The sequence below is a fragment of the Molothrus aeneus genome, chromosome 14, assembly GCF_037042795.1.
Source record: "Molothrus aeneus isolate 106 chromosome 14, BPBGC_Maene_1.0, whole genome shotgun sequence".
Taxonomy (NCBI): Eukaryota; Metazoa; Chordata; class Aves; order Passeriformes; family Icteridae; genus Molothrus; species Molothrus aeneus.
The window spans coordinates 4195078-4218993 of NC_089659.1; the positions used below are offsets into that span (position 1 = coordinate 4195078).

The window sequence follows — 23916 nt, forward strand, 5'->3', positions numbered from 1 at the left end:
GTTGATCTTGTGTAAAATATGTTTGAGAGAGTCCTCAAGAAACCAGTGAGCTCCTTGGGATGGTAGCAGCTCAAACCTGCAGCAGGTGGGTGGCTGAAGTTCTCCCTCCATCCCAGATGGGTGCACCAGGAGTCAGGAGCAGAGCACAGTGAGGCACAGAGAACTCCTGTAACCACACTGGAAGGAGATTTTTAAATAGCAACCTCCTTATCATGGGTTCCAAAAGGAGCAACACTGAATACTTGGAGTACCAACCCAAGAATACTTATTCACTCCACACCTTCTGCTCTTAAAAGCTTCAATAGCTCCTGCTTCCACAACAGCTGTACTGATGCAATAAAATCCCTCCTGGAAAGCTGTATTTAGACCAAAAAAAACCCCCAGATATGGATCAGAAGACAAAAATGAGCAGAGACTCTGCTGGGCTATTTTTGTGCACACACAAATAAGAAATCTTGGGTTAAATAAGGAGAGAGAGGGGGGAAATAGCAGCAGAGTCTGGAAGGGCTGTCCAGGCAGCTCCAAAGACACCATTCTCCAGAGAGACAGGGCCTAATCCGATGGCAGCATGTGTCTGTCACCAGCAGCAGCTGTAAGGGACGTGACAACATGGATAAACATATCAAGGCAATTTACACATGCACACAAGACAGACATCAGCACAGAGATGTGAACAGACAGCATGAGCCACAAAAACAAGGTGCTTTCCTGTACAAGCATCCTCAATTATTGATTGTTTAAATGCAGTAGAGAAAAAAAAATATCTCTTGTGTCAGTTTAGTTTAAATTATGAGGCAAACCAGAATCTCTGCTGGGAGAGTTGCTTCCAGGGCTGGGAACATCTTCCCAAGTCCTCCAATACTTTCTGGTTTAAGGATAAAATTAGGGCAAGGAGAGGAGGAATTCAGAACTCAAGGGGAACGAGGGAGACCAGCTCGGATGTGTCATAATCACAGTTTTCACATAAGCACTACAACTTTTTTAAGTGTATGGGAAGGTTTCTGAGATGAGAGGCTAAATTTGGTGTACTTTGAGTTCTGAAGAGAACTTAAGCCAAAAAAATCTCCCAAGGAGCTCCAAGAGCTGAGCTTCCAGAAGATACAGTGGTACTTACTTCATGTATTCCCCTAATGAAACATTTCAGACATTTTCTGTTTTATGAAACAGCAAATATTTACCTTGTTAGGAAAACTAACAGTGTCCACCCTCCCAACAGGGATATCTCAATATGCACAGTGCTAAATACAGTGTACAATCATACAATAGGTAAAAATTGGGAAAGGCTTTATAAGGCTTGAATATAAATTTGACATATAGAGAGAGACACACACACAGAGACAGTATTTTTAGTTTGAAAGTTTTAAAAGCTAGAAATGAGGGTTGTGTTTGCTTTCAGCCTAAATTCTGTGTTACATTCTCAATATGCAAAGCCATTACCATTAATAACTTGTAAGCTGGAATATCCATAACAATAATTATTCTTGCATTACCAACCAAACAAAAAATATTACCTAAAATTCTGGCATTCATATTTTCAACATAAAACTTCAGGGTTCAATATAATTAAAGGCTATTACTTTTACATTTTTCTTCCCATAAGTTCCCACCAATTAACTTTATGTTCTAAAATAGTCCTTGTCACAGGGAAGTGGTTCCCAAAATGTGCAGTGTCTCTTCCCTCCTTTGAAACATCACATCTCCTGAAAGAGAAAGTTCATCTTCCTAGTATAGAAGAGAAAGTATTGTTACCGTCCTTTGGAAACTTTGGTACATTCTTTCCCTTTCAGAGTAAAGCCCAAATTTATCCATTTATCCCAATTAAAGTTTAGAGAAAGATGCTTTGGCCAGGAACAGAATGTAGAGCTATCCTTGTTAAAAGGAGAATACAGGCAGACACCAAGAAGAGCACTTTCCCTAGAGCCATACACCCACAGTCCTTGTGGATCCATCTGCTGAGAAAGAGTTTAGTGAGAGGCTTGTGAGCCTGGACAAGGTCCCTTATGGCTTGAAAAACTCCACTTTTTCCCCAAGAGCCTACAAATCCCTGTTTTCCTGAGACACAGGGCTCCCTCACCTGAGTCTCCTCCTAATTAAAGCATCAGACAGCACTGTGCTCTCTCACAGCTGCCCACAGCCAAAGAGTTGTAGCTCTGTTTTGATTCAGGATCATTGATCTCAGTGGTGGTGCTGTTCCTACCTGGGAGGGAAAGCCAGAGGAACAGGTCTTGCACAAAGGGACAGACCTGCCCATCAATTCCAGTACATTAGGCAGGCCAGCAGGCTGGGAGCAGAGCACAAAGAGCCTCCCTTCAACAAGGAGAAACAAAACTAGAATTAGGGCCCTAAGAAAATAATTTAGTTGACTGGATATTGTAACATCCTGGGGGGCTTTTTTTCCTTGTTTTGTTTAAATAACTGATATAAAATAAATAACTGCACCTCTTTTGCTAGCAACAATAAGCACAAAAACCTTCCCAGAGCAGATTCTACCCTGCTGAAAGCATTTAGAAAAACAGCAGGGTACTTTCTAAACACATGGTACCTGGGGTGAGAGAGAAGAATGGGCAGAGAACTGATGCAAGCCATGTACTCAGAAACAGAATTAATCCCCCTTTTCATTTATTCCCACACAGGCCTTGAAACAATCCCCCCAAATGAGAAATAGAGACTATGGGGAGGAAGGAAATCTTTTCAGAGCAGCAAGTGCCAAAAGAAAGAGGACAGGGTATCAAAAGAGTGTAAAATAATTTGAGGGAAGAGATGGAGAAAGAGAAAGGAGAAAATGGTAGAAAAGAAAGCAAAAGCATGCAGGAGAGGAGGGTAAGGCAGACAAGGCAGATTTCAGGGGCTGTTTTGTTCTTCAAAAGCTGTCAACACATTTACAATGTGCTTTCCATCCCCCTCCTGCTTTACTGGGCCTGTGTACTCAAAGGAGCAGGAAAGCAATCACACAGGAACTGCTGAAGATTCACTTGGACACAGAACAGAGGTGCCCTGAGAGAAAGGAAACTGCTTAGTGATCCATGCACAACAAACCATGATGGGGATGGTACAGGGCCTGAGCCTGGAGAGAGGGCTGGCAGGAAACCTGCAGAGAGCAGCCTCTTCCTGCAGAGATCACACTGGCAGCACTGACACTGGAGCAGAGCAAGTCAGGCTGCACAGGGATACAGCTGCACATCAAATAAATGTTCACAGCAGAAGCTTATCCCTGCATTCTTGAGAGGAAGAGCCCAAAGGATTTGAGCAGAGAGTAAAATTTTTCAAAGTATCTGTTGCAATTTGCAGCCTAAACCCAGTGCCTGAAGCTCAGGAGCTCAGCCACATTACAGTGACTTAAATATCCCCTGAGTGAGGCTGTGCTGGAACAGCCCATCCTGTGTCACGTTCCTGGCAGGTACCACAGTACCACAGCCTGCCTGATGCATGTTCACTCATTCAGCTGCAGAATGGGATCACGCCTCAGCCTACAGATTTCTCAACACTGTCAAGGTTAAAATGGTATTTAGAGCCTGTGTAGGTACCTGCAGCTTTTGGTTTTTTTAAGATCAACTGTTTTGGTTTCTACATTTGTGCAAGAGCGAGCCTGGAGATTAAAGCCTTTATTAAAAAAAATCTTACCCTCTGTTACGCAGACTTTTACTCCTACGAGACAGGAAGCTGAGAGGCAGAGAGGCATCCTCACAAGGTACACACACACCTTGCAGGATGTTATTTGGGTGCTTCAACACCTCCCTTGCCAACTATAATTACTTGGACAGGTCTAACAGCTACATACAGTTCTCTCAGGAATCCTGTGCCCAAACCCACATCACCAAATGCTAAGGATGTAAAAGGCATCCTTGGTCAAAAGCAAGGTTTGCTGGTATCCAGCCTTCTTCAGAACATAATTGTTGCTTCCATTTTAAAAAGCAGAGCTGTAATGAGGGAAACCCATTGGTACAACATAAATCATCTTTCTTGGAAGAAAGATGATTTATGTTGTACTTGAAGACTTTGTTCTTTCAAGATATTCATCATCCAGAGCAAGCCTTTTACCAATCTCTGTTGTTTTTCATCCAGACTAGATGCATCCTCTGACTAAAGAGCACATAAAGAGTTCCCTCACACACTCTCTCAGGAGCCATGGAGCTACAAATCAGCCCAGTGTGTATTATTAATGACAAGTTATCAGAAGATCTAGGACAACAGCCAGGCTGGAGTTTCTCTGTGCTGTGATTCTATGGAGAAAATGAACCCTTTGCCAGGTCAGATCCCACAGTTTCCCTTGCTCCTGTCTCCACTGTGCGCAGATTTGTGATAAGCCATTTTGTCACAGCAGCCAGGAGGTGATTACCCTGCCCCAGAGGCCTTACAACTGAGCTTAGCCTAAAAACAAAGGTAACCAAGGGAGGAGACACTGGGTACAGGCACAAAAATCTCCAAGATTGTATCAAAAAAGGCAAAGTGAATTTTATTTTGGTGGCAGTTAAATGTTATTAGAGGAGTTCAGGAGCACCCATGTTGGCAGTTGTTAGAGCTGCAGTACAAGCCTCACAGATTCCATTTTCTGAGTGGTTACAGCTGTACCACCTTCTAAATCCTTGGGTCCTGATTTATTCATGGCATTAGGAATGCAAAATGCAAGCAGAGGGAAGTAGGCCAACAAAAGAATAGAAAGCAGGGATACAGAGGAACCAGTTTCTTCATTCCAGCTGAAAACAGGTTGAAATTATTAACTCTTTCAGAGCAAGCTCTCTCTGACAGGGCAGTAGACTCTGATGCATAAAGGTGCACAAATGAGCCTCCCACCACAAAAAGAAAATGATGAACAGAAACACAAAGCAAACATGGCTTCAGAAGAAGAATGCAGATTAACTCTAGCCCAAGGCATTTGGATTTTCAGATGCATAATGCTCCCTGTGTCTGACAGGGAGGGGTTAATGGCTTTGGTTGTGTGACCAGATGTTCAGCTGGTGCAACTCAACACAGATCCATTAGAAATTAGTGGAGCTGTGGCTGCTTACCCCAGACAGGGTTCTGGCCCACTACTTTGAAATCCTATTTAATATCCACTCAGAGATTTTTCCAAAGGGAGAGGCCTCACTTTTTGAAATCAGATAAAAAGCTACTAGCAATGCTACAGAATGCAGTTAAACTGAAATGGCCACTCCATGGCCTGTTTATGGTATTACAAAACCCCTAAATCAAAAACCTGCAGCAGCCTTGTGATAACAACACCCCAGCACAGCTGTTTCTGCTACAACTTCATAGTGTCCACCCACCTTACAATGGGCAGAAACAGGCATGAGAGGTAAATCACTCATTTGTCACTTACCAGGAAATGGATGGGTCTTGAAATGTGTCCATTTTAGTCCTCAGAGCAGCTGTGGCCAGCCAAGTCTTTGAGCACATGCTTTTAACAGAAAATGGTCTGCAAAATTTGCTGTGATGATTCAAATGCAAAGAGCAAGCAGGGGGAAAAAGATAAGAAAATAAAATAGGTACAGTAGCACATTCCTCCCTAAAAGGGCCATTCTTACACTCAAGTGCAATGCTACTCAGATAGTTAAGAGGGAAAAAAGAGATGAAAAATGTCCAAATATCAAAAGAGACAAGAGTTACCACAGCATAAAGAGGCTAAAAGTCATCTCTGGTGCCCAATAATACCAGGCACATTTTTGCTGCATGGGATGGATTTTAAACAGGCATCTTGTCCATCCAACAAAACAAACAAACCCATAGAAAACAACTTGACATTAAAATGATCTGTCCTGTTGCTGTAGTTCTGCACTTCCAAGTGCCCAGCCTGTGTACTTGAATGTCAAAACTGTGCACAGTTTGCTTAAATACTTTCAAAATCCAGGGTATAACAAAAACCTGTGATGCTGCAAGTCTTCCATAACATGATTCTGTTTCTTCAACCAAACACCAACCCCAAGGGAAAACTGATCTCAAGACCAGTAACTGTAAAACATTCAGTATATCCTAAAGGATTCTCTATAAGCCCCTTTAAATACATTTACACACATCACACACTCTCTTAAGAGCCCTGGCATCTTTCACAAGTGAAATGAAGCCTCTGGCAGCTGACAGGAATGAACTTTCCACAAACTCCAAACAGCACCCAGCCAACAGGAAGCCTTGTCTTCCTGGCTATTGCTTCTTTGAGATTCCAGCATAAGTGGAAATAACATTTCCAACACCATTTTGAAGGTAGCTTCACAGAAAAATTATAATACTCATTATATGTTAGGGCCACATGTTGAAACATATCCACTTGGAGGAATTCTTAATAGGTGGAGTTTCTCCTGTTGAAAAAATATAATCAGGGTTTTGAAGATCTGTTTCTCTTGACAAAAATTAGCAAGCAGCACTTACACTACTTGGGATAAGACAGATGAAAGAGAAGGGCAATACTTTAGACATTAACCAGATGTACTTGAGCTGAGAACTCTGGTACTCAACCAGTCTGATTTTGAGAGGATGAAGAAAGCAAACAGCTTGAGTGGCTCCAGAGTCGCTCTCAAGACTGATTCCTTTACTGAATCAAAGCACAGATTCACAATGCAAAATTCACTATCATCTAACCCAACTGTCAAGTGGTTACAACTCTGTTTCACAGCAGAAAAATAAAGTTCATTCAGATTTTGGAAACCTCAGTTCAGCTTCTACTCAGACTTGAAATGACAGGAGAAGATACATTTTGCAAAAGAGTTTTTTCAAAATGACACATTAGAAATATTTTACAGAATATATATTATACATATGTACTCAAATAATATACAACACCTACCAAGCTAAAAACACACAAAGGGAAAGTTACATTTGCACTTATCAATACAGAAAATGGTGAGCTGGTGTCAACACTGTGCAATAAATCATCAACTGAACTCCAGGTCAGTGTACTTTCCAGCTGTACTAGAACATCATTAGAACCAGAGTTAGCATAAAAACTGTTCCTTAAGCCTCAAAATGAAAATAAATTTCAGGAAGGTCAGTTTGGTCAGTCTGTTCAAAGTCATACAGAGTACAATAGGGGATTGGGAAGCTCACATTGCTCCAATCCAAGACATCCACAGCATCCCTGAAAGGCTGATGAAGATGTTTCTCATTACCTGCTGCTGAGGAAGGCAAAGCAGGTCACGGGTCAACATTACTTATAAATGAAGCACCACTGCTCACTGCAGTTTTGAGATGGAAATTTTGTTTTGTTTCTCAATCAGAACAGATACTCCAACAGAGACACACCAGGGTGAAAAAGGTGGATGTCACATAGCTTCAGACCAGAGAAGTTTAGCAGGGACAAGAGGGGGTTCAGTGTTAGTGAACCAAGCCAGCCTCAACATCTGTGTCTTCACTTTCATAAGAGAGATGTCAGTACAAAAGTGCAGATAAGAGTCAATGCTCCGTTTCTCTCCTCTGAGAAAGGAAGAATTAGTGACAGAGTCCTTTAGAGTCTGCAAGTCTGCTCCAGATGACAGAAGAACTGCAGTGAGCCCCAGGTCACGCTTCCACATTCCCTGCCTGGCTGCGCGCAGCCTGGGAAACCCGACTGATGCTGCTCTCAATGAAGACCTTCAGCCCTTTCAAACCCTGGGCGTAGAGATATTCCAGATACCAGTCCCACTTCTTCCCCTGTAAACCAGAAAGAAGAGTCAGATGTGCAGAACAAAGCTTTACCATTCTTAAGCCAATTTGGAAAGGTCTGCAAACTCTGCCTTCCTGTGGGACAACATCCACATGTTGGGTGACATCTGTAAATATCCACGGGGTACAGGGTCATCTGCTGGTCCAAAATGCCCACAATTACACAGCACACATTCTTAGACTGAATCATGATCTTTCTTTAATACTAAAAGTTTTTATAAATCCCACTTCTAGAAAAAGAAAAGTCTATTGGATCAAGAGGGAATATGTCAGGAACTCAATGAACATGGCTATTAAAGCCTTCCTTCCATCACTAGTGGTGATTCCTCCAGATCAGGTTTGAAGTACTCTGTGGCATAGGAAAGGAAACCAACTGCCACAGTATTTGCTCAGTGGAGGATTCCTGTTCAAAGCTGTTACAAAGCTACACATCTGTCTCAGAAATACAATATGAAGCAGAATTTGAATTATCAATGAACTTTAGGTGCATCAAGAATGTAACTTTTTCTGGAGCCTGCAGAGAGCAATAAACAGCCCTGTCCTGACACTGCACTGACTCATGAAGGAAATACATAAAATCTCAAATCACTAGCCACAGATACTTAACTTTTCAGGTGTTGATGTCCTCTTGTTTGGCCCTGTTAAGAGACTGAATCACAGACTACAGCTGGAATTTTTCCCCTTCCAAAATTTTTCTAGAGCATTGGTGAGTTTGGTGAATATTATAACCTCATCCTCTTCAACACAGCTGCTGAAATTTGCCTGCTTTATTTACTAAAACAAGAAATCTTACCTTAATTAATTTGAAGTTGAAGGTGGTATCATCAGGACAAATCTTAAGGAAAGGAAATAAAACAATATCAAGTCAGATAAAAAGTATGTCCAGGGTTGGTGGGTCTTTGCTAAGGCCTCTCCTAAATCAGGAAATGCAGACATGCAATGAAATTCAGAGATTTTTTAATCCTGCTTCAGAGGGAGCTTCCAGCATCATACCCTGGGCATAAGTGGCAAAGAAACATCTGGACCCTCTTGACCTGTGCTGCAGCATTACAGGACAGCAACAGGAAATATTCACAGGTATCTTTACCATTGTCTCCCTACAGTGTAAAAGTCTCCCTTTCTAAACACCATAAATTAACAAGAATGAGCAAGAGGAGAGAAGTGACACTGAAATCAGTGTTTGTTCCCCCAGTGCTGCAGAGCAGTGCCCTCTGGTGTCCCTGCAGCTCAACATTATTTCCTCCTGCCTCAAAACACATTTGTCATAGCTGCTAAGCAAAATTTCTTCTAGTTCTACAGTAGGAGGAGAATGCGAGAATTCCCCACCAGAAGGTTTTGGGGGTTTTTTAAGGGATTTTGAGGTTGGGTGTTTTTTGGTTTTGTGTTATGGTTGTGAGTTTATATTCTGAGTTTTTTTTTTAATGTGCAAAACTTATAAAGAAAAATTAGGAACCTGTGTCAGGGAAAGTTTAGGTTGGATATCAGGAAAATGTTCTTCCCACTGAGGGTGATTGGGCACTGGAATGGGCTCCCCAGGGAAGTGGTGACAGCACCAAGTCAGACAGAATGCAAGAAGTGTCTGGGAAACACTCCCAGGCACAGGGTGGGATTCTTAGGCTGTCCTCTGCAGAGGCAGGAGTTGGACTTTATGATTTCTGTGGGCCCCTTCCATTGCAGGTTATTCCATGATTCTAGGAAGCCTCAGAACAAAAATTATGTGGACAAAAGATATGAGATATATACAACTTCTTTCCTTGGTCCAACAAAATCAAAATAGTTTCCTTGAGCAAAGACAAAAGCTGAGTTTAATGAGCAGTAAGACACAAACTAGCTTGATTCAGGACACTGAGCACATAACAAAGGCTAATTTCTCAAGTGTTCCTAAACACAATCTTTGCTTCAACTTCTCAGGTGGCCCTTGCTGCATTCCAGGAGTCACACCTACACTTGCTCGAGCCTGCCAGAGTTTCTCACAACAAACTGGCATCTCTGTGCAGCCCTTGGACAGCCTACAGAACCTGGCTTCTTGGAGCAGCACACACATCTTGGGACAGTAACAGCTCTGGCAAACTGCTCTCTCCACTCTTCAGCAGCTGCACTGAACACATGGGGGCACCCACAGTTCAAGGGAACTCCTGGCAGAACTCACCAGACAATGCAAGACAGCTCCATGTTATCTTACCTCTGTACTTGAAGCAGCTGCTTGTATTTCTGTTTTAGTAAGCCAAAAAAGCTACCACTTTTTAGCTTTTTAGCTACCACTCAAGAGCCAGAAAGGACTGCTAACAAATTCTAGCATGAACAGCTGTATATAATTTAACCATGCATTCCTTGACTTTCTAGAGTTTAAATATTTAGATCACACTGCCTATTTTGTGGGGCAGAATGCACCTTTGGTAAGCTTTTACTGAAGTGCCATTTATTTCATTAATTAGCTATTTTAGGTCTATCTCAAAACTATCATGAGTACAAATTCACATCCAAAACTGCTACATTCATACATTCAACTGCTCTCATACCACACAAAGAAAGGCTCTTCAAATTGTGCCAATAATCTAACAAACACAGAATGCCACAGCAGCTTTTGAAAGCTCAGTTGCCTCTACCACTCAGCCAGGACACAGAGACACTGTTCAACAGAAACAGTCAAGACAGAACATGTGGTGCCATGAAAGATCCAAATCTTGGCCTACACCATTACCTGCTGCAGGAATTGAACAGAGTAGCCCATCATGGCTGGATGATAGACAATGTTAAAGCTGGATTTTAATTCCTTCACTGCAGTTTTACTCAGCAGTTTATCATCCATACAAAGGCCTTGAGGATGAATATCCTTCTTGAATGCACTGGATGTCCACAGACAGCCCACCATAGCTATTATGTACTGGTTGTACTCTTGGTATGTCTGGCTACTGAACTTGAACTGCAGGATTTTCTGAGGGGGGGGAAAAAAAAAATCAATAAATAACATCCTCAAAGCAGCTGTGTGCTCCCTCCAGTCCTTAAAAGATGGCCATTAGTACACCTCCCCTCCACTCAACCCAGATCCTTGCTAAAGTCTGCTCTAGCACATAATAGATGTGTCCACAATACCTTTTTACTCAGCTCATTTTCTTTTGCAGCCACTAAGTTGGTTCGATACCTGAAAAAAAAAAGCCAAAATAAAGAGAAAGTTAGGGGCCTGTAAATTTTTACTACATGCCTGTGTTGAAAAAAACTGGAGGAATGTATCAAGAAAACTTACTTCCACCATGAGAAAGATCATCAAACTTTATTGGTGAAAGAGAGAGACATGAAAAAGGATTCAAAGGGACTTTATCACTTGGAAGAGTAGGGACATACCTAATAATATTAGTCTCTTAAATGATTCACACATGACCAGCCTGCCTGGGACAGTCACCTTCATAAATGCAACACACAAGAATGGAGATCCAGCCTTTAAATCAGCAGAGAAATGCAGTGTGTTTTTAAGAAGGGAGACTTTCATTCACTAAGCAAAGAAACAGAAGCCACTGGAAGTAATGCAAGTTGACAGTTGTTCTATATAATAAGCACTAGCTCTTCTTATTTCCTAGAGACCTTCCTGTCATGTTAATTACCCTGCAGATTGCTTAAGAGAAAAAGCCACATGGAGAGCCCTGCACCAGCTGTCAGCTATTGGCCACTCTTCTCCTCAGATGCAGCCACTGGAACTAACAAGGCCAAGAAGTGCAGCCTTGGTGGTGGATCCTGCAGAGCAACAAACAGTGCTGTCTTTGGCCTTGCCAGCAGCGTGAGGCAGTCCCAAACTCCTGGAGTTTGGAGGTGGAAGAAGTGCTTCCTACTCAGCACATGGGCACATGGCAGAACTTGTAAGGAAAAACTCAAGTGTAGTAGCCAAAGAAGAGGAGTGAGAAGTTGTATAGGTACTACCATTAATACCAGCTGGCTGACTGGGGAACTTCTTCCTTCACATATCAAAGATATGGAAATAATACCAGGAAAGAGGTCAGAGTCCTGCTATCTTGGATAACAGACTTGAAAATAAAAAAAAGAACTACAGCTGTAAAATCCTTTATCATGAAAGCTGGACACAAGTGGAATTTTTTCCTTTACCTTGCACAGCAAGAAGTAGATTCCAGGTTTTAACAACAAAGTCATTTCATTTCCAAAAGACTGAAAGAAGATGAGGAGTCCCTGCAGCCCACCCCTGTTGCAGTACCTGTACATAATGTAGCAGAGCTGATTCAAGTTGACAGAATCCATGCTGAGCAGTGCTGGGTAGAAAACCCCAGCAGGAGGCATTATCAGCAAAGGTAGGTTGTACTTCAGGTACATGTCACACACCTGCAGGAATGAAACACATGCAGGCTGATTATTACTGCCAAAGCAATGATTATTACAAACTGCCAAGGGAGTCAGAGCAACAGAGAGCATGACACTGAATTCCAGCCAGATCACCCAGAAAGGAAGGCCAGGGTGTCTTACACAAGTGTTGTTACCCATCAGTTTTGTGCATTTTTAGTGGACAAATTCAGTTACAAATAGATCCCAGAATTGTCATTGTTTTTTCAGCTATTCCCAACCTGAATTGTAGGAACTGTTGCTGTTGTTACAGCATGGCTGGAGCTCACAATAAGCACAACTACAGAGAGGACATGAGGAAGCTGGAGAATACCTAAGGCTATTTGATGCTGCTCAGTTTGCCTACAGTACAAACTAGGAAAAAAACCCCACATTTTTAAGGAAACATTTAACAAAAAAAAAAACAAGATATGTTGTTTGAAATTGAACTGATCACTGTTCTTTTCCTTAAAGTCAGCATTAAAAAAGCAGGTTATGGCCTACTGTTAATTCTCCTTCCTCAGTTCACCTCTGAATTAAGAGCAATCACTTTCTAGCAGCATATTTGCTTCTGCCTGTGGATGCAACAAAAGCAGCTTTCTGCTGCAGAATATTCCACATACCACCAAGTATGTGGAATATTCTGGCATTTAATCACAAAGTTCTGTAAACTAGAATGAGGAAGATGTTTTTATACTCTAGCTTAAAAATGCAAACAGCCTTAGGAGTACTTGAAAAGAAAGACAAAATGATTGGGATACACACAGTGCCATAGAAATCCAGAATGAAGTAGAGCAAGAAGGTGGAATTGTTCTCCAAACGCAGTGCAACAGTAGAGATCCATCCCACAAAGTGAACCAGCTCAGCCACCACGTTCACTAGCCCACACAGGGTGGTGTTCCTACAGCAAAGACATGGCACAGAATTACAGATACTTCTTTGCAAACAGCAACATGGAAAATGGTAAAACAAAATTGAAATTTATGCTTTTGCCCCATCAAATACTCAACAACAGATACTTGTTCTTCAATACAGGCAGTAAGACATTGTTATCAGCACCATTATGAACACCCAGCTGTCAGTGTTATGAGGATTTTGAATTCTGGACACTTCAATTTCCAGTGTCAGCAGAAATACTTCTAAAGAAAGACAAAGAACAGGCCTGACAAGGTGGCTTACAACATAGCAGAATCATAACTGCATTATTAACCTTCTGGTTGGTCTTTAGGCTGGGTGTTAGGGCTAGAATATAGATCTAAGTACACTGTTGAGCAATGCACAGAACACGGCTCACATTCTTTAAAGACAAACAGAAGAAAACAGAAGAAATCTGTCAAACATCTTACACAGAAGAAATCTCAAAATCCATTTGAATCACATTGCAATTTAACCAGTTCTGCAACAGCTCCTTCAGGCTCTCAAGAACACTGCACTGCAATAGGCAAAAAGAAATCAGGTTGATGACAATTTATGCAAGAGAATAATTCCAAACAAAGAATGCCTTGAGAAATTGTATATCCAAGGAAAGGTAGCAGGAGTTTCTCAGGAGCAGTGACATAGTTGCATGGCCCCTAGAATTGAATGTATGTGTTGTATATAGCTTTTCCTGGAGAATGTGAACTTCAAGTACTGAAAAAACTGCAATAAAACTGCTTAAACAAGTAGTTAAAACTGCAATAAAACAAATGAACTATTGTGTTGTGTGCTATCAGTTCTTTTTATCTCCAGTGCCCCAGCTTAATTCCAGTCAAAAAAAGGAAACTATCTTAAAGCACCTATTTCCTAAAGAAGTTAAACTGTAAATATATTTTATCCTGTTTGGGCAGAGACCTCTCAAAAAGATGTTTCCTATAGAGTCCCTCAGACTGCTACCCCTAACAAAAGTACAGATAGCAGTATCAACTAGAACTAAACAGCCATTGTGTTCACTTGAATTACCTTAAAGTAAATAGATGATGTGAAAAAGAGCTGTGCCAGGGGATCAAAGAGATATGGCTTAATGTCTGAAAAAAATGAGAAAGCAGTATGATATCAGTGCACAAATTCTATGCCCTGAGATATCCCCACTGTCCAAGATCACCCAAAGAATCTGAGGCACATACCAGAGAAACTGCTGAGGGGGATCCAACTCACGAGCTTCAGGATTTCTGAGCGGCAGCAGACGCCATCCCAGAGAGGAAGGGTCTTATACAGGAACTCTTCACAGGCAGAAAATCCCTCCTGAAAAGCAGAAGAAAAGCATTCAAAAAGTCAACTGACTGCAGCTTGCCATGCTCACATCACTCTGGAGAAAGCAAGAGGCTCACAGCTCCTTCCTGCCATATTTGCCAGGATATTCAAATTATCATTCTTAGATTATTCTTCCTGCAGAAAACAAGGCCATTTCCAGAATATTGACTTGCCATAGGTACAGGTATTTTTATCACTTGAGTCACTGTCTCAGAAATACTACAGGAAACAGGTAAGTGCCAGAAGCTCTTTAAGGGAAGACTTTGTGAAAGCCTTGGCTTCCACAAAACTCACTCACCTGCAAGAAACATTCTGCCTTGTAGGCAGTTTCCAGGAAGCTCTTGAATTCTTCTTCATATGGGTTATCAACCACACACCAGGTGCATTCTGAACAGGAGAGAATACTGTACTTGAATACGAGCACAGCAAGAACAAGCACAATGAGAAACCAAATTCAGCTCTCCTCCAGTAGCTGTTATAACACTCTATGGTTATCACTGTAAATCTGAATAGCAAAGAACCATTACTGAAAAGTGAAAAGCCTCAGACATCCCTTAGCTCCCTACCTCACAAGATAATACTGAAGTTCTTACCTTCCTGGAGCCTCTGGCCCATCCAATAGTAGAGCCTCAGGTAAATAGATTCATCTTTCACACAATTCATGTAGTGAAGCAATAAGGGGTTTGTCAGTACTGAACCCATCTGGGAAGGAAACTGCAAGAAAAAAATAAAGAATTATTCAGTATTTACATCAATAAACTGCCAGAGAACCTCATGTCCAATCTTTTTATCACCACAAGACCATTCACAGGACTCATCCAATCTCCTCAGTTAGGACTAGAAGCTCTGTTAGAATTAGGTAGCCCACACATTACTCACATATAAATAGGGCATAGAAGGCCATCCTTTAAATCTCCCAAAATATTCACCAAGAACTTCCTGAAACTCACCTCTAGACGGTGGATATTCTGTAGGAGCTGAGGGAAGGTCTGCAGCTGCTCCACTGGAAAAGACTCGTTCGGACTGTACAAATAAAACCAGTTCTTTTCTCTGCCCTCTCCTAAATGATTTGTGTTTGCACTGCTTGCAGGTATAACCAACTGGGCATTCCATTTCTGTAGAAAGGAAACACAAATGACTCAGTTTCCAATGCAATTGGCTGCACTCGTGAGCAGTGTTCCCAGAAAGACCCAGTTTTCCAAAAAAGGTATCCAGGCTTTCATTACAATTGATTGTTGCATTTCTCTATAGTTACTCCCCACTTTCCAGTGCTGAAATAAAGCCAGACTCTCATTATTTGCCAATATTCCTCATGAAAAGCACTACTTGGCACCTTGCAGGGTGTGCCTCAGGCCCATAACATACCCTTTTTCGTGACTGAGGTTGAGATGTGCCTAAAAACACTGCTTGGGACAGGGGAGAGGTTCCTTGGTTTCTCTGCCTTACTGCAGTGATTGCTGCTTTCCATGGGCCCTCTGAGTTCTTGAAGTAAGTCTGGAAACAGAAATCAGACATCCATGCAAGAAGTTAAGCCAAGACAAAGCAATAGAAAGATCACTTTCTATTCTGATAAACATCACCACAGTCATGTAGAGACACTTGGCTCTACTTGACAGATTTTCCCAGCACAGAACTCTCATCATCCCTCAGTTTCATCACCTTTGGTCTACAATTCAACAGTTGGGCTTTTATTTCCTTTGGAAACAACGTCCCCCATTTCAGAAGGGATCTCCAACACTTCTATCTTATACTCTTAATTCAAACCAATCATCAACTCATAGATTAAATCTCAAGTATACCTTAAAATTAAACATGACCAAAGTATGCTCAGTTGATAGAAAAATTTCCTGAATTCAGCATCAGTGACACCCACATAACAGAACAATGCCATGAATAACCAAATACTCAAATTAATGTAGATATTACTACAGCCAATTGGAAAAGCTAACACCTTTTCTGCAGAATTTTTTTTGACATTTCAGTGCCAATCAGTCTTTAAATTCAAGTGCCAAACCATCACAAAAGTATTCAGATTGGCTTGGACATAGCTAATCAAGCTTTTAGTACACAACACTGTGTTCATAAGGACAGTTGTAGAAATATTTGGGATCTAGTTGCTAGGAATTTACTGCACTTCTAAAAAATGCAAATGTGCATGCTAAAAATGTAAATTTTCCAACTGATTTTCAATTTTCAAAATCTCCAACCAATTTTCCACAGATGACTGTGCAGCAAAATGCAAAGTAAAAATTTAGAGAACAATACAAATACACAAGCAGATTGAAATAGATTTTATTGAAACTCAATTTGTCTGCATATAAATTAAATGTCTGTTCTAAAAAACCAACAAAAATCTCAAATTTTTAAGTCTATCCCACTGAAATAAAATTTTGTTGCACAATTTAGGTCTCCCCAGATGCTGTTTTCTCTTCTATATCTGGTTCTGCTACATGTTTTTACTTGGTCAAAGGGCTGAGCACACAGGCCTCTCTAAAAGGGGAATTATTTTTTGCTGTTCCTTGCAGCTCTGACAAATCCATTTCCTACATTTTTTATCTGCTTTTTTCTCTCTCCTATGACACAGACTTTCCAAGTGCAGAGCTACTTACTGACTTCCATTGCCATTTGTACTTGAGAATGGCAGCAATTAGAACAATACCTTGACAAATTAGACAGTTTGTTTCCTTCAGAACATAATATTGTGTGAAATAATAATAATGAAGAAACCCAGCAGGAACAGCAAAAGGATTAAAGTAATCCTCATAGAATAAAGGTAGATGTCATTCCTTACCAAATCATCTCATTATGATGAAAAGGAAACAAAACACAAGGCAAAGAATCCTCATCTAAACCTGATTTTACTCAGTGAAAAGAGAAAATGGAATTAATCTTCACCAGTAAATCTGCTATAGCTTAAATAGAAATCTCCATACAAATACTGTAGTAAATCCTGGTTTTGAATTGACTAAATCTAATTCCTTACCTTCATTTTCCCAGGTAGGGTTATGGTCACCTGTTCTGGGCAGAAAAGTTTGTAAAGTGATAGCAGAGCTTGCAGATGAGACTGCATTCCCTGTTAAATAACAGAACAAGAGGGAGAATACATGAGGTATGTTTTAATATAGAAACTGAATGCTGTATTTTAGAAGCAAAAATCCCCAGTGATCAGTAAAAGTTAAATTCCCAGAGCTACACAAGATCAAATAATCATAAACAACTGAAGCTGACAGAAACAACAGAAACTGGGTCAATTAAATAACAATAACAAGAGGACTGAAGACCTTTCTGTAGTCATAACTGATAGAAAGGAATTTAACAAAGTTATAAAAAATAATCTTCTGCTGTGTAAAAAACATGTTATTATAGCTATGTTTTTTTTCTTTTACAAAAAGGAGCAAGACCTCTACAATCTTACATTTTTCAGACATTTTTGGTACCACTTGAAAAAGGAAGATGAATAGGAAATTAAAGACTAACAGATAAATGAAGCTGCCCCTTGCTTCAGAGATCTTACCATACATGGTCACATTGATCTCTGCATATATCACTGCATGTGCTCACAAAACACACATGAAAATTAGGGATGCACATGCAAAAGAAACTCTGATGCCACAAAGACTAAAACCTACAGTTCCAAGTCCAGTCATTCCTCTCCACTGTGTAAGAACATCAGTCTTACAAAGTGTATTATTAACCACAGTCCAAACTGTACAACATCTGAAATAAACTCACCATTTTTGCTTGGAGGTCAAGCAGCATCCTAATCCGAAAAGGCTTGACTGCAAACACAATTAAGAATATAAAGGATTTTAAAAATACCATAGTAGACATCTAAGCAAAAGTTACATAAGTAACATTTTTATTATAAAATCATGACAAAGCAAGCAGAACCAATAATTCTTATTTCTAGGGTAATAGAGAGGCTTCCAATTCAGCAAGTGTTACACCAAGTTTTGCCTGAACTACCATTCACTCTTCCTCACATTAAAAGCACAATATTGGCTAATCATTGTATCAGCTGCATTGGAAGAAAAGGCAGCACCAGCAAACAGAATCAGAAATAAAATGGTATTTTAGCTCATACAGATGGGACTCACCATTTTCCTTCCTGGTCAGCAGGTAGAGCAGGTGGCAAACGTAGGGGCACTGCAAAAAGGGCAGCCATGAGCTCTCCTGCTGCTGCAGACACAGCCAGGACACACAAAAACCAGCACAAAGACAGCCCCACACAGCAACTTCATTTAAAACCTCATCTGCACTCTGAGCAGTCCTGACTGGAACCAAGCTGTTTAATTAACTTGGATCATTTCTTTTGGAACTTGGTCTAGAAATTACAAGAGTGAGCAGTGAAAGTGCAATTACATTTTCAAAATGAAAGGCACCTTTGAACCAATATACTTTTTTAGAACTTTTAACTGCAGTTGAGGCTGTAAAGAGTCTTAAACTAGTTACAAACCAACTCTGCTGCACTTTCCAACTGACTCATCATGTCTGAAAAAGCTATTTCAAACATTAAGGCCTTAAATCCAGTTTTATTGAAAGATTATAAATGAAGTTAATCTAAAACATTAAAAACATTAAAAACATTACAAGAAATATAACTCAGAACTTTGGGAACTTGTTTTAACTATAAAATATCCTAAAGTGAAAGAATATTAACAATTTCATACCTAACATGACTGCCAAGATTATCTTATTATGCACTGAATCCAAACACTTTGAAATTCCTGGATTTTACAGTTGCCATATGGCAGAAATTGCCTGAATGCTTGTACTCTTTTAAGCTATATTTCAAATTAATTAAGTAGAACAGCAATTAGTTTCTCACCTTAAATAAACACTGCTCTAAATTTTTCCCTTTTTGCCCAGGTATACAAGTCAGCTTCTGCCCAGGAGCAGGAGACTTTACCTGCAGATGTCTGACAATCCCAGAGACCACTGTTACTCTTGGGAATTTATACAGAATAAATGTTCACACTCTTGTAATACAGCGTAGCAATGCTTGGAAACATGTTAAACAGACAGACCACAGCAATCTTACAGTGCTTGCCTGTTTATGGATCTAAATTACCCAGCAATCTTACAATGCAAAGAGAAAATAAAAACAGAAATCCTGCCATCAGAAAATGGTCTCTAATCAACACCTACTCCAGACTAATTCTAGCATTAATATGTATACTACTAATGAACATTTAGGTTTATTTTATCAGCTCCATATGTTCTTCAGTTCTCCTTACCAACTTCTCATCTTGCAGGAAGAAGAAGAAGAAACCATAGAGGGCATGAAGCTGTTCCTTGTGATCAATGAAGTCAAACACTGTGATCAGCCACTTCAAAAAAAGCAGCTGCAGACAGGAAAAAAACCCACATGACATTAAGTGATGGGCAAAAGCAAGGCAGGGGAATCAGAATCCAGCTCCAGAGACATGATCAGTAAGGATACACACCATTGTCAAGGATAACCAGGGAGCTACAGACAAACAGTCCAGGGGGATTCAGATGAAGAAAGTCTGCCAAGGGATTCACCAGGTAAACAACTGACCCCATCACTGCTGTTGGCAACTGGGTTTTGGTTTCTAGAACCATGGGACCCTATCTGTGTATCAGTGGTGATTGGGAGGGAGGGAATCCAATAAACAGGGCACACATGGGCTCAGCCTGGAGAAAAGGAGGTTCAGGGGGATTTCTCACTATTTACAACTCTCTAAAAAGAGGCTGAATTGAGGCAGGGGTCAGTCTCTTCTCCCAAGCACAAAAGTGATAGGTCAGGAAGAAACAAGCAACAAGTTCTGCCAAGGAGGTTGAGATTGGATAATAGGTGAAATTTCATCATGAAAGGGTTGTCAAGCACTGGCACACACTGCCAGGGAAGTGGCTGAATCACCATCCCTGAAGGGATTTAAAAGATGTGCAGCTGTGGCTCTTGGGACATGGTTGGCTTGGCAGCAGTAGGTTAATGGTTGGATTCTGTGTCTTAATCTTTGCCCATCTAAATGATTCTACCACATAAACCTTTGAGCAGACCATATGAACATAAAAAAGACTCTTTTCCTAATGTTAAGTCATGTTGCCACAACCAAGGTGCACATGACCTGAGGGATACCTCACTGAAATTAAAGGATGCCTCTCATAGTAGAAGTATTCCACAGAAATCTTGGTGGAGACACCATTCCTGAGGAGTTCAAAGATACAAGATAAGCAGGAACCAAATCTCCACAGAAACTTAATGTGCTTCTTGGTTGCCCATTCCAGCAATGGGCATCTCTGCCAGTCTTGGTAAATGACAGTATCTTGTCAGTGTAAGACCTTGTACAAAAAAACCTCAGGATTTTTGATTCCTCAAAATACCCAGTTCTTATGGTTCCTGTACAGAAGCAATAACTACTGTAAACACTTACTAAGTTACCTGGATGTTGCCTGAGCATTTGCCAACACAGAGCCAAGACACAGCTGTAACCACAGAATTTTCTGGTATCACTGAGGCAGGAATCAGGCTCTTCAATAAACGAGTATTCACTGTATCAGCTGGAAAAAAAAAAAAACAATTTCAAGTAAGATGGTGCTCATGTACCAGGTTCTTCAATATTGTTTTGCAGCTTAAGTCAAAATTCCCTCTGGAGTAAATTATTTAGAGCTTTCTTGCTCAAAGTAATGGTGTGTATGAATTTAGTAAGGACTTACCTATACCTCAAAATGATGACAAATAATTCATTCCAGCTTAACAAAAGAAAATGGAAACTACACCAAATCATGCCAGAAAAATTAATTTTATGCTACAGTACCATAAACACATTCTCTCAGCAGGTTTGATTAGAGGGGGAAGGCACATTCACACAAGATACACCAGCAGTATAGAAATGCTGTACCAAATCTGCCACTGAGCACCACGTTCAGCAGTATCTCAAACCCTTCAGGGGGCAGCCCTTGTTTCAGGGCAGTGCTTTCCACAGCATCCAAGTGTTTCTGCACAACACTCTTCTTCTTCAGTGCAACACAGTCTTGAGCTAGGAAAAAGAAACAGGACAAGCACAGGATGAAACAACTTCTGAACAGAAATTAACTTAAAGCTTCTCTGGACTGCCCCTGCACATACTCCTTTTTCTTGACATAGTAACAAAGAAGAAAAACTTCTAAGACATTAAAGAAACATAACATAGCTCAGGGGTTAAAGAGGGAAAAGAGAAGTAAAATTATTCTAAAATTATTAATATTATAATAAGAAATATGTAGAGAGACTTCTTACAAGAGCATGCAGTGACAGGACAAAGGGAATGGCTTCAAACTGAAGGAGGTTTAGATGGGATATTGGGATAAAATTCTTTACTGTGAGGGTGGTGAGGCCCTGGCTGAGGTTGCCCAGAGAAGCTGTGGCTGCCCCATCCTTGAAAGTGTTCAAGGCCAGGCTGGATGGGGCCCTGAGCAACTTGATCTACTGGAGGGTGTCCCTACCCATGGCAGGGGAGCTTGGTCCTTTCAATCCAAACCATTCTATGCTATTTCTTTTTTTTTTTTTTTGACATTGTAGGAACACAAAACTTCTAAGACATTAAAGAAATAATACATAGCTCAGGCATTAAAGAGGGAAAACAGAAATCATTTTTTAAATTAAGAATGCAGCTATCATCATCTCAATCCTAGATAGCCACCCCAAAAAATTTCCTCACCTTTCTCAAAGTAGCTCAAAGCTTGCTCTAGAGACCCTTCCTGGCTCTCATAGTTCTGATCATTAGCAGATTGATTATTCTGCAAACTTTTTTCAGAGTCAATTTTCCCTCCTTTTCGCCAGGCAGAGAGATCGGTTTGGCTTTTATGGTGAACGTGCAGAGGCTGCTTTGGGGTCTTGGAACTCCTCCTTCGTTGCATCTTTTCAGACTCCCAGCTGAGACTGGAGAATTTTACTCATTTGTCACGTGAGAGCCAATCCTTCCTTAGGTAAGAAAAGAGATCAGCTGAGGAATGTCAGAGAGCCAGTTCCCTGCAAGGAAAAGAAATGTTTATTTTCCTGACAAGCAGATTTTAGAGGCATCCTGCATAACATGAGAGTAAATTCAAAAGAAATAGTTTGGAGCTGACTGCTCCCCAAAAGATCAGACAGGATCCTCAAAGATAACAGTGTAACAAAACTCTCATCTTACATTAAAAAGGAAAAAAATCCCAAGTAAAAATTAACACAAACTCCTTTCAAGTTAAACATTATCTGATACAATCTTATATAGCATTTTGATAAAAAAATCAACATAACCAGAAAGTTAACATAACAAGTTTTCTTCTAAGCTAATTTTGTACATTATTATTTTCCTTACTTCTATTGTGTGCACCAATACAACCCAGTCAACAAGTCATGATTCTCTGCAAGGTTAGGTACAGATTGTAGAGGACCATAACAACACTTTTCTTCCTATTTCACAAAAATTAGATTATTCTGCAGCCTTCCTACTAAGCAGCTTAGATTGGAAAAAATAAGAAATTTGGGTAAATTTCCAGATAAATCACAAGAGCTACCAACAGTGCCAAACTGCACAGCTGTGGGTGAAATACACCCACAAAAAATGGCTTTTTCTCCTCAATATGCCAGAGAGATCAACCTTTTACCCATAAAATTGGAAATTTTGCTACGATCTCCTGAACTCAGTAGAGTGTGCACCCCTGTCCCTGGATTGCTGGAACCTATCTTCCTGACACAATAAAACACAATGACTTTCTATTCATACTCCTCTCACTTCCTTACGAGGTTACAATCATCCTTATTTCCCTATAGGTGTGTTTGTCACTTTCCTGTACAGCAAAGTTCGGTGACCATACTCAAGAGTACAGCACCAGCTTTCTCTCAGCTCCCTCAGCACCTTCTCTACATATGTTTTGTTTTCTTTTGGCCCGCAGGAGTTCTACCAGAAAGGTTTGGTGAAGGAGAGAGCGGCTGGAAGGGCAGTCCTGGCTGACAGCGAGTCCTTTGGTGCCGACACGAGGAGCGTGGCAGCAGCACCCCTCACCCCCTTCCCCTGCAGCCCCCACCGCGACTTCCCCAGGGCCGCCCGGGGCATCCTGAGGGGACGGAGGTGGCGAGGCCTGCCCGGCCCTGGGGAAGTCACTGACCACCCCCTCACACAGCCGCCGACCCTCCCGCTGCCCTGGCCACTGAGTGCCCCTCTCACGCCCACTGACCATTGATCCCCCCGCTGCCCTGGGCACCGACCGCCACGGCCACTGACCCTGCCGCCGCCCTGGCCCCTCACCATCCCACTAACGGTCCGTCTCTCGGGGCAGCACTGACCATCGCAGGGCAGTTGGCCCTCTTGCCGCCCGGGTCACCCTTCCCACCTCCGCCTCCCGCCGGCTCCAACCGTCCCTGCATTCAAACCCCGCCGCCACCGCCCACACATGCGCACTGACCGCCTGCCTGCGCGGTGCGGTCCCGCCCATCCGCCCAGCTGCGCATGCGCAGCGCTATCACCGCGTGCGGTGGGCGGGAATGACACCGGGAGCGGTTGCGCATGCGCGGTGCTTGGAGGGCGGGAACTCTCCGTGAAGGGGGGGAGTCCCTCCCCTCAGGTGTGTCCGCATCCCTCGGGCTGGGAACGGCAGTCAAAGGCTACGTTTTAAAATAGAGAGGCAGGGAAAAAAGGCACAAATAAAGTGAGGCAGTAACCCTGAGGCCGACCGGAATGAAATGAGGGGCGTGGAGAAGAAATCGAAATAAAGAATTAAAGAAAAAAAAAAAAGGGAGAGTAAATTAGC

At 41.4% G+C, this 23916-nt stretch overlaps 1 protein-coding gene across 1 annotated transcript; it reads right to left on the minus strand.

Moving 5' to 3' along the window:
- Window positions 1-6499: 6499 nt before the first annotated feature.
- On the minus strand, window positions 6500-22044 carry CENPI (centromere protein I). Its single transcript, XM_066559552.1, has 20 exons — window positions 21846-22044; window positions 21048-21185; window positions 20588-20706; window positions 19419-19526; window positions 18279-18327; window positions 17914-17960; window positions 17165-17254; window positions 15547-15675; window positions 15132-15296; window positions 14775-14895; window positions 14480-14568; window positions 14055-14172; window positions 13891-13955; window positions 13299-13384; window positions 12718-12853; window positions 11831-11955; window positions 10723-10771; window positions 10331-10564; window positions 8423-8464; window positions 6500-7617 (listed from the first exon to the last, which is right to left on the minus strand). Exons 1-20 carry the CDS (start codon window positions 22042-22044, stop codon window positions 7486-7488), a joined length of 2241 nt encoding a protein of 746 aa, XP_066415649.1. The 3' UTR covers window positions 6500-7485.
- Window positions 22045-23916: the final 1872 nt, after the last annotated feature.